The sequence below is a fragment of the Manacus candei genome, unplaced genomic scaffold, assembly GCF_025592945.1.
Source record: "Manacus candei isolate 608988 ecotype Guabito, Panama unplaced genomic scaffold, ASM2559294v1 h1tg000077l, whole genome shotgun sequence".
NCBI classification, from domain to species: domain Eukaryota; kingdom Metazoa; phylum Chordata; class Aves; order Passeriformes; family Pipridae; genus Manacus; species Manacus candei.
In genome coordinates this window covers 6,752,442-6,764,174 of record NW_026138125.1, presented here as the reverse complement: position 1 = coordinate 6,764,174, position 11,733 = coordinate 6,752,442, and the positions used below count along the sequence as shown (strand labels likewise).

General features: G+C 40.7%; 1 protein-coding gene across 8 annotated transcripts in view; it reads right to left on the bottom strand.

The window, feature by feature from the left end:
- Positions 1-6,344: 6,344 nt before the first annotated feature.
- The window catches only part of LYPD6B (LY6/PLAUR domain containing 6B), a 48,299-nt gene continuing 42,910 nt past the window's right edge, over positions 6,345-11,733 (bottom strand). For 7 of the 8 annotated variants that reach the window (XM_051810225.1, XM_051810220.1, XM_051810221.1 and 4 more), the window contains 3 exons: positions 11,143-11,247; positions 10,116-10,246; positions 6,345-8,417 (listed from right to left, as the gene is read on the bottom strand). In XM_051810225.1, the coding sequence (XP_051666185.1) occupies positions 8,253-8,417; positions 10,116-10,246; positions 11,143-11,247 (401 nt within the window). In that variant the 3' untranslated portion in view covers positions 6,345-8,252. The remainder of the gene's footprint in view (positions 8,418-10,115; positions 10,247-11,142; positions 11,248-11,733) is intronic. The other variant, XM_051810228.1, reaches the window with a different exon arrangement.

The window sequence follows — 11,733 nt, the reverse complement described above, 5'->3', positions numbered from 1 at the left end:
GAGGCTTCTCATGGCATTATAAATTTAATTTCTGGGACACTGAAGTGCCAAAATGTCCTTTCCAAACTGGAGAAGGGAGGGAGTGGCCCAAGTTCTTCTCCCTTTTAGTATCAAACAGGCTCCTCAGGGTCACATTTTCAAGTCTGCCCCCAAAATTATCCAAGCAACTTTTCCAGGCTGGTCAATGGGCTCCCCTGTCCCTCAGGACCATCTCAGAGCTCCCACATCACCCACGTTATAACCTTCAGTTATAACATCAGTCATATATCAATTAAAACTTTGTTATATATCAGTTATAACCTTCAGTTATAACATCAGTTATATGTTGATTATAACCTTCAGTTAAAACACCCAGAACAGAAAAAAAAAAGAAGAAAAAATCAAAAATGAGCCCGTGAGAGATCCCTGCCAGCAGTTTTCATGGATTTTTGGGTGAAACTCCTGTTCCTGCTTTAAGGTTGGTGACAAGCAGCTCATGAGAGGGAGGGGCACAAAAAAACCAGCAAAGCTGCTTTTCACGTGAGACAAATTGCTCTGGCTTTATTTGAGCTGAGAAAAGCGTGTCCCTGCTGGTCCTTCCCTTTGAATCCAGCCAGGATTAGTCAGATGCTTCAACCCCTCAAAAATCTGCTCCTTAATGCACCCCTGGCAGCAATAAAACCACAGGGATCTTCCCTGCAATAGAAATTATTTGGATTTTTTTTTTCTTGTTCTCTGTGGGTAAGACTTTCAAGCTTCGCTCGTTGATTTACCAGGCTGGAAAAGTTGGCTTGGATAATTTTTGGGGGCAGGTTTTGAAGGGTATTGTAAAATACTCTTAAAAGTATTTTGAAGTAGCAGCTTCAAAATCTGACCCTGAAGAGCCTGTTTGATACTAAAAGGGAGAAGAACTTTGGCCACTCTCTCCCTTCTCCAGTTTGGAAAGGATGTTTTGGTCCTTCAGGGTCCCAGAAATTAAATTTATAATGCCATGAGAAGCCTCATTTCAGGGTTACACAAAACTGGCTGGGATGACAAATGTCCAGCTTATTGTAGCCCCTGGTTTAATGACATTAACATTTATTACTATTTTTAACATATTTTTATATTTATTTATTTATTTTTATTATCACTTTACAAGTAATTTTATGTGTATATATTTATCTGTATATATTTATACACACATATTTATATATAATTATATATACTGTGTATAATATTATATATATTATTAACATTTTAACATTATCATTTATCAACCTATTAAACATTGTTAACATCGATAACAATTAAATGTTCCTCTAATTTTAAGTTAATTAAACCAGGCTCAGTGCCTTCTAATACATCCCCAGCACCCCTCTGACACACTAAATATGTATTTTACAGGAGGCCAAATATAGAGAGAATTACATGGTGGAACTACAGGAGAATAATTAGAATTACTCAAACATTTAAAACACACTAATATCTGTATTTTTTCCCCCCAAATCTTTGGGATGAGCAAAGTTTTTTCAGAGGACTAATTACTGGTTTATCCTAGGAAGTATCAGGGGTTTAAGCAGCTCATTCTGGAGGGCATCAGTGTCAGACCAGGCTATAGAAAATTGTACATATTAAATTATTGTATATAAAATTACCTCTGGTACAGGTATATTGTGTAATCTGGCTAAAGGGACAAATAAATAACTAACAAAATCTCATAAAAGGCAGTGGCACGAAAAATAAATCTAAAATAAAACTTGCAGTTTTGAGAAACAAATGGAATACAAAAATCATTCTGCTTTAATGTATTATTTTACCCGTGGAGGCACTTCCTGTTAAAAACCAAAGCAAGTCACGAGAATAAACCAAAAATGGAATTTTTTTTGCCTACAAAGCAATTTTCCTGCACAACACTCACCCACAGTCTATTTTCTGAAGTTTGGGTGTTGGTTTGTTTTTTGTCAGATGGATCTTTTTGCTTCACTTTGCAAGTGAGAAGGAAACCTGAGAGTTTTTAGCCTAAGGCCCCACATAAATTCTTCCCTCCTTGATGGATGTTTTGCCTCCAGCTTTTGGCCAGGAAAAAAGAAAAAAAAGCAGAATAAAACCCACGTGTGCCACGATTCTTGTTGTCATATGTGGCCTGTGATATGGGGGAAATAAGAGCCCACAGAGCCAAAAAGTCACACCCTAAAACAGTTCTGGTGGGTTTCAAAGGTTCCTGCAAGGTTCATCACAAGGGAAAAAAATGGTAAAAAATAGAAATAATCCCTCAGCACATGAAAATGAGGTACAAAATGAAGACTTTGTGGGTTTTTGCCAGTTCTGGAGCCTTTATCAGTCCGACACCAGCACGTGGGGTGGTGGTGGGTGGTCTGGGATGAGGCAACGAGACAGCACAGACAGGTCAGATGAGCAAGAGATACCCTGGATGGTATTTAGGCTCCATTTCAGCTATTAAGGGAAGCTGCTTCTCCGAGGAAAGATTAATAACAGGTCTCCAAACCACCTCAGGCAGTTTGGGACACAGTAAAAAGAGCCTGCTCTGAGCTGTTGGAAAGGAAGATGTTGTGGGGGAAGTGTTGGAGATGTGCTTCCAACAGACTCAGGGCTGAGCATGCAGGTGAAGATTAACACTAAATTACCATTAAATAAATAGTTAATAATTATTATGTCAACAGGTTGCCCAGAGAAGCTGTGGCTGTTCCATCCCTGGCAGTGTCCAAGGCCAGGTTGGACAGAGCTTGGAGTAATCTGGGATAGTGGAAAGTGTCCCTGCCCATGTTGGGGTGGTTCAAATAAGGTGATTTTTAAGGTCCCTTCCAACCCAAACCTCTTGATTCCATGATTTAAAGCAGCACCTAAATGCCTTCTGGAAGATGAAAGGGAGCAAGTTCTTGATGGACCTTAAGGCCAAACAGGTTTTGCCCCCCCCAAATCCAGGGAGAGGGAAGCAGAGGCATAAGAGCACCTCAATCTCTAGAGACATTTCTGTCTCTGATCAGGGACTTTTTCAGTTAATCTAAATACATCAGAACCTTTTCATCTCAATTATAAAATGCCTGGAAAAATTAAATTAGTGTATCAGTTTTTGAATCCATCAATCACTTTTATCCATCAGATTGCTCTTTTATCTATACCCCTAAGATCCTTCTCCAAAGGTTTACTCCCCATCTTTTTTTTTTTGGTCAAAAATAAGACAACAAAGACAAAAAAACCCCAAACCCACTGCAATTCCGTCACTTTTACTCTCTCCAAAATCACCTCCCCGTGCTGGATTTTCATACCTGAGAGATTTACAGGATTTAATGGCAGCCAGGGCTGGAGGTCAGGTCAGGGAGCTCCAAAATTCCTCGCCTCAGGACAGCAAATTCCGCAGCAGTTGCAGGGAAGCTCAGGCATAATGACTGTTTGGGATGCTCTGATGACAGATGGAAAATAGTCCTGATACCTGTGCAGTGCCCAAGTCCTCGTGGAGGGCAGGATTTTCCTCTGGATAACTTATTTTCTGGAATCCAGGTGTCTCCGGAAGCATCGCCAACCACACTTAGCCCCTCTGAGTCCAACACCCAGTGTCACTGCATCCACTGTCACAACTGGGATGTTCGAACTCCCACCTCCCCAGGGATCTTCTCTCTCTGGCCCAGCCAAAAAAAAAAAAAGGTCTCAGGTTTCCAATCCAGCCCCCACCCTGCAGTTAGAGATGAATCACTGCGGTGATTTCCAGAACCGCCACCGCGCTTTCATCCTGCTGGAAAGAGCACTTCCAGAAGTCAAGTTCCCTCACGCTGCCACCGTGTTTTGCCTTCCCTCCCCCACATCGACTCTCAGAGTTCTCTGTAATTGGTTTTTCCAAAGAGTGTGGCCACCCAGCCCCTCCCCAGGCTGTGCAGGCACAGCTCAGACGTCGCTGTCCCACCACCCTTCCTCGCTCGTCCTCTCCTCATTCTTGCACTCTCCTAATCCTCCTATTTCTGCAGGATTTCCCCTTTTCCCCACACTTAATTTAGGTTATTTTTCGGTGAGGGAGGCAGTGAAACAAAGCTCCCCTGTGAAGGGCCTTGCCAGTTCTCCTGATGATCCAGGAGATGATCGGGCTCAGGGTGATGTTTGACACTTTATGACGCAAAAAAAGGAATCCCAGAGTGGTTTGGGTTGGAAGGGAACTTGAAGATCATCCAGTCCCACCCCTGCCATAGACAGGACACCTTCCACTAGCCCAGGTTGCTCCAAGCCCCATCCAACCTGGCCTTGGACACTTCCAGGGATCCAGGGGCAGCCACAGCTTCTCTGCCCAACCTGTGCCAGGGCCTCCCCACCCTCCCAACCAGGAATTCCTTCCCAATATCCCATCTATCCCTGACCTCTGGCAGTGGGAAGCCATTCCCTGTGTCCTGTCCCTCCTTGGAACACTGACCTCACCAAACACCACACTCCTCACAACCACCTTTATGCTGATGAGCTTTAAAGTCCCTTTTAGCCCAAATCATTCTGGGATCATTATATAAGAAATTCTAGGACATTCTAACTGGGAAATGTTCCCAATGAAACCTTCAAAATTTAACATTTCGGCTGCTGAAAATCCTGGGACTCAGGGATGGACAGATGTGATTTAGAACCTTTAGTTATTAGGAAATGTTAATAGTCCATATGAAGAAAAGAAGGATCACTCAGTGTCCAGAGCAGGTCTGGGATTACTTGACATGTTTTATGTGTGTGAGTGGAACACTCATTTATAGCTCAGAACAGAAATAATGCACAAACAGAAAGGAATACATTGGGAGTCAAATGTCACTCAGCCAAATCACTGATTTTTGACATTTAGGGCTGCAACCACATTAGGTTTAAGAGAAACATTTAAACTTGGATTAGTCAAAGCATTTTCTGAATTTCTGAATTTTCTGGACCAAAGTCACAGAGAGAGGGACTGATCTCTCACTGATAAATGAAAACTATAATCAAGTATTCACCAGGTTCTTTTAATCTATTTTCATTACTTTTCATCTAATTACTTTTAATTTTACTAAACTCTTCATATATGGACTTAAAGTAATATTAAAATCCCCTTAAATTCATAAGCATCAGATAATTCCATTTAGGTAAAATCCAGCCATTACAGCATAATAGATACACACATATATATGTATATTATACACATATATATGTATAAAACACACATAAATAAGAGCTTTAAGGTCCCTTCCAACCCAAACCATTCTGGGATTCTCTGACATTCTCCAAAACTTTACTTCCACAGAGATGACAACTGTGGAAAACACCAAAGGAAACCTGAAATTAAGTTCAAGTAGCCCTTTGAAACCTGCCTGCAAATGCACAAATGAGTTCAGCCATGAAATTATAATCAAATTACAGTCCTCTAAAAGCAAATTGAAAGCTTTCCTTTGAACAAGTGCTACCTGTGGATCTAAACAACTTAAAAAAATCCTGTAAGGAGACAAAGGGCAAAGGACAATTTGGATTTAAAAAGTAACAGTGTCACACTTTCATTTCCTAACCTCAATATCTTATCTAGAAATATGTTAGAAAATTTTTCATATGCAATTTCTTTTTGCAAAAATGCAGGTTTGCTCTTCCCACTTCTTCTTCTTGTCCCAAATAAATCCCAACGTTATTTAACAAGATGGAAGTGAACCATTCACAGGAGTAGAACCTGCAACAATTTCTCTCAGCTCTTTCAATTCATGTCCCACTTTCTCCATCAATGCAAAATAATCCTTTCAAAAAACAAGCAAAAAAAAACAAAACCAAAAAAGACCCACAAAAAATCACAAAACCCTTCAAAAACTTATTCCAGAACCCCCCCCCCCAAAAACAAACCAGCCCCAAATACCAAGAAACCAACTGCCAAAAAACCCAAATAAACCCCAGGATGTTCTGTTCTGACCCAAGAACAAAGAGAAAAACCTCAATTCCAGGAATTCCTTCTCACTGACAACTCTCATGGGCTGCTTTCCAGACTGGAGGAATGATGTCCCACTTTGGGGGGGTGCTGCAGGGAAAACTCATTAATATAATGTTCTCCATCAGACATTTGTAAAGAATTTGATTTACTGCCAATACAGGCTGATAACCTGGGATAGTGGATCCAAAAAGATCAAAAAATAAAAAAAAATCCAATAAATATCCCCCAAAGCACCCATAAAGTTAAAAAAAGTCCCTTTCTTTTTGCACAAATCTCATCAAACCTCGAATTTTCCTTCCTTCAAAAGCAACTCAGCACAGAAAACTGATGATGCTAAAAATGACCTTAACAAATCACCACAAAATAGAAATACTCGAAAATAATTATGAATGTTAAACATATTTATTCCTTTCTGTCTTCCCACTCTACAGAAATGGCTTTGTGCTCTGAAATACTTATATTTTTAATTTATTCTTTTTATACCTTCATCTTCTTTTGATGGGATTTGCTTCGATGATCCTTGTGGATCCAACTCAGGATATTCTATGAAATATAGCAGTAAATTTTATTTCCACTTGAACACCACAAAACTACACTTTAGTAATGATTCCAGCAATCAAAGTTTGAGAAATGCAAATTAATCAAGTTTTCTTGTCCTTTTTAACGTCTCTGGGCACAGAGTGCCTCTACCAGGATAAATCACCCTCCAAAAAGGGAGGATTGGCATCTGTAAATATCCCCCAAAACTGGGAAAAGCCAAAGCAGATGAAATTCTAAACTATACTGAGAGATTTTAATTCAAACTAAGATTTTGCCAGGAGTTTATGAAGCAATTTTTGTCACCACAAATATTTTCCACCAGCAAATATTTGAATATTTTTAATTAAAAGTGCCATTTCTGGAGAAGATATAAACCAGTAACACAGCAGACAGGAAACATCATACAAACACTGAATAGTGAAGAATTTATCAGTATTTAAGTTTTTAAAAATAAACCTTCTATAGGCTGTTCAGTGCAATGTAAATAATAATAAAAAAATCATATTACACTTACATATCATAAAAAATACACTTCTCTTTCCTCAGCTGCACAAATTGAGGGATTTGCCATTATTTGTGAATTATTTTCAGGTTCAAAGGGCATTTAAAGTTATGGATGTGCATTGACAGGAACATAATTTCCAAAAGGTGTGGCTAATTTAGGCATTAAATTGAACATATTTGAGTTAAAACACCTGTGAACCCTAAGCTGAAATACAGACACTATGGAGTGCCCGAAAATCAGTTTTCTCAAATAAATTAATGTATGATAATGTGCATTATCTAAACTCTGCTGTTTGTCAGATTTGCAGCTGTTCATTTAATTGATGAACGAGGTGAACAATGAGGAGTCAGACAGTCCAACTATGCAAATAAACCACATTAAACCCCAGAATATTGTCAGGAAAAGCAGAATATTGGCCCAGACTTTTCAAACAAAGCTACACAAGGATGATCCCCAGAGGCCTGGGGTATCCAACGGTGCTGACCTAGAAAATCCATCAAGGGCAATAACATTTCTGGGAGAAACTCCTTGCAAATCAAGAGAGAACAGAGACTTCTCTCTTTATTTATACCAAGTGCCCACTTACAATTTTTCTGACAACAAAGCTGCCTGGTCGTAGCTGCAATTTCAAAGTCGTGGGATTCCAATATCACAAAGGTGAAAATCCAGCTGAGGTGAGACTCAACTGCAAGAAAATCATCCCTTGGGGGCAGGGGATCAGGAATTCTGGTCATTTTTAGGAATCCTCCATCATTTCACACCGTTTCAAAACTGGAGGGTGACACATTTTGAAGAAAAGCAAGATATAAAGGATCGTTTCGTATTATTGGCAGGAGAAATTATAGCTCTGATCAAAGCAGAAGAAGTCCTCTCATATATGTTCTCTATGAAAACCATGACTAAAAGAAGCTTAAATACACCTGTTGACCAAGACAAGAAACTCTGGGTCCTTTATAAGCAGTTAAAAAGCAGTTTCCACGTTGGCACATCGCCCGTGGAAAGTTCCCTTTTGTCTCAGCTGGGAAAGTGATTGTCACAGTTCTCTCTGTCCAAAAAACATACCAAGAAAATGTGCATTTTCATCATAAACCAGTAAATTAGGACTCGAGTTCACCCCGCCCTGCTCAGTCCAAGTGGGTTGTCCTGGGGTTTATTTGTAAATATTTGTAAATACCAGGGGGCACGTGAAGCATCTTCATTAGAATATCCAAGGATTTAATGATGTGCACTCGCGTTTTCTGTAATTAAGAACTACCAGAGATTTCTCCTTGAAGATCCTGACAGCTCTGACGGCCCAAAGAGGTGTGTGGTGGGGGTGCAGGGTCAGGGCAGGGTGACCATCACGGCTGACACCAGCACTGCCACGCTGACTGTCCTCCTGCTGCCGCCCGACGTCCTCCGGGCGGGCAGGACGGCGAACACGGCGTTGGTGTCGTTGGTTGGGATCTCCACGTTGCAGATCATGCCCTCACAGCAGGAAACACATTCCTGGGGAGGGGAAAAAAGATCGTCACTGGACACAGGGGAGCTCAGCAGGGGCTTGGGGAGGGGAAGCAGAGGGGCAGGTACTGATCTCTTTATTCTTGTGATCCATGACAGACCCAAGGGAATGGCTGGAACTGTGTCAGGGAGGTTTAGGTGGATCTCGGGAAAAGGTTCTTCCCCCACAGGGTGGTTGGGCACTGACCAGGCTCCCCAGGGCAGTGGGCACAGCCCCAAGGCTGCCAGAGCTCCAGGAGGGTTTGGACAACACTCTGAGGGACAGGGTGGGATTGCTGGGGTGTCTGTGCAGGCCTAAGGGTTGGACTGGATGATCCTGTTGGATCCTGGATGATCCCTTCCAACTCAGCATATCCTGTGACTCTATGAATGTTCCTTCAATTGGTTGCCAAGTTGAGCTGAACAGACCCATCACCTCCACTTGGCAGCCTGACTCAGAGCAGCAGAAGGACCATTTATGCTACAAATCATCCCCAAATTAAACACACACCCCAATCAAATCTCTTCCAAATCTTGGGCACAGCCTTCCTGGAGCAACTGATCCCCTGGTGGTGTCACCAGGCTGGGATGGGAGGTCACACACTGACAAGTGCACCAACACTGGAGAAAACAGAGCTCCCCCTTCTAACAAAACCTGCATTTGAACATTTCAGGTTTCAGCTTTTTAAACTAAAAAATTCTGGCTGTAAAAAACTGTTGTTCTCATTCATTTTTACCCTCAGCTTTTATATTCAGTGTTGCTTTGAGTGCTGAATTCGTACTTTGTTTTTCAGTTTCTGGTGCCACAGAACCACTGACACAGCTGACTTCCAAAACGGAGTCTGAAAACAATTTTCCTTACTTGACCCTCCTTACTAGAAAAGCCAACAAAATAAATGAATAAAATGCCAATTTTTATCTAATCCAAAGGCAAAGAACTGTTCTAAGATAAAGTAACTGCCCGTGACAGGGGCTTGGAACAAGATGATCTTTAAGGTCCCTTCCAACCCAAACCAGCCTGTGATTTTATGATTCCATGAATATAGAAGGCAGGTTGCAAAGTCATTTCATTCCCTCAATCCACCAAAACCTGTTGGAATCACTGGAAATCGTGTCAGAAAACATACAGATCCTTTTATAATTAATATAGACAGATCTTTTGATATTTAACATGGACAGATCCATTGATATTTAACATGGATGTTGTCTGCTTCACTTTTGCTGTCTGAAACATTTCATGGTAAAAGTAACATAATTAATCTTCACAACTACTGAGGAATTAGTGGGTTATTTACAGCAGGAAATAATGCTTTGGTGAGCTATGTTTGATTATTAAGAATAAACTCCCACCCATCACCCAAGGACGAGAGAAGGCAGCAGTTTTAGCTCTTTCTCATGGAACAAAAACTCAAGACAAACAGAGTGTTGCACAACCTCGCTGAGAACTCCCAAACCTCCTTGGGTACACCCCAGCCATGCCCTAGAAAGCTCAGGTGTTCCTTCAAGACTTATTGTCCCACCCTGTCCCACACGAACGGGGAAGGAGGAAGGAAGGGCTGCAGAAACCCCACTTCTATTGTTAAACACCACGGAGCGGATCTTGGCACATCCCGCTCGGCCCAGCAAGAAAAACGAGTCCTGGAATGCAAAACTCCAGCCCAACTTGTGCTGCTCTTCCTCAAGGAGTAGGGCAAGAGGAGCTCTTACTGTGTGGCCACTCTCTCCGTGCCGGTGGCAGCCGACGAGGTGACATTCCTCCCCCGTGGCACATTTTTTGGTGACTGACGTGCTCTTCCCGTGGTCCGTGAAGAGATGAACTGTCAAGCAGTACTGAGTGCCTGGAAAAGAAGATTTTGAGAGGTTTATTTGCATTAAGCTGGTGTTTAAAAACTTCACGTGATTCGGAAGAATATTCCTAGGAAATTCATTATTTTGGCGGCACAAAGCTATTTTCAGCTTGATTAAAATAGCATTTAGCGATTAATTAGTGAGGAAATCTGAAGCTTAACTGACCCTTCAAACCTCCAGGGAGGCTGCTACCATTTCAATTCCTTATTAGCACTATAATTTACACATTTATCTTCCATTCTCTGCTCTTTCTGGCAGCACATTCTTGCTTTGTTTCAGACACATTCCCTCTAATTTACTTCTTCCCCTTTCCCACCATTACTGGGAATATCAGTGCAAAATAAAATGAGGAAACGTATTTCCATTCTTTCCTATGGATCCATCATTCCCTCATACAGGTATGATATTGGTTATTCAGGTCCTGCTGCTCACAAGGAAGCCATTAAATCTTGGGATGGCATCCAAAGGGAGTGGGATGAGGCTACAAAGACAATTTTTAAGATTTAAAATAAAAAATAATCTTTAAAATTAACTCCTAGGAAGCCCATATATATATACACACATAGAAAGACATATATAATTAATATTATTGATATTATATATATGGATATATTATTAAGACTTCGATTAGTATATTGATAATGTATTGTTACATATTACGTGTTATACAAAATGTTTTGTAGATGCAGAGATAGATATAAATAGTTTTTTCACTGTTGCTTTGAGCTCTGAAACGCTCAAAATATTCACCTCAGCAGAAATTATATGATTCATCTCATCAATAACAAGACTGAGGGCCCCACAGTTGGCACATTAATCTCATTAATCACACTTCTACAAGGTTGTGAGTCACATTTAAGTCTCACATTAGTCCAGACTTACTCACACTTACTTTCAGGGCACCATCGATCTTCAGCCCATCTGTTACAGCTGTAATTGTCCTCTGCATTCTCACAGGTAAAGCACTTAAAACTCTCTGGAAACGGGGTGGCTTTAAAAGCATTAAAACACAGTAAGTTTGCAAAGCATTGAGGAAAAAAAAATAGAACGTTCGAAATATTTCCTGTACACACATATAAAAAACTCACACATTTGCATATTTTCCAGGATATTTCTACTGTTAGATGAATAAAAGAAGTTTTACGTTTTCAACTGGTTTTGCAAGGCCTGAAGTTTAAAATGTATCCTCGTGTTTTCATTCTCTCCCAAACCAAAATAAATCACTTAAGTGGGAAAAGCAGGAGAGAGGGAACAGTTTATTTACATCCTCGTGGAGGTTTGCACAGACACACAAACTCAATCTACATTCAAATGGCTCTGGATTCCTTTGATGAGGAAAAAAAGGCACCTTAAAAAGCAGCTTCAGAGCTTGATTTTCAACTCTGAAGGAGAAGTTGGATCCTTTTAACAAAGGGATCGGGAGGACTGGCTTAAAATCTTATTTACATTATTTAAATCAATTATTTTAAGGTGCACA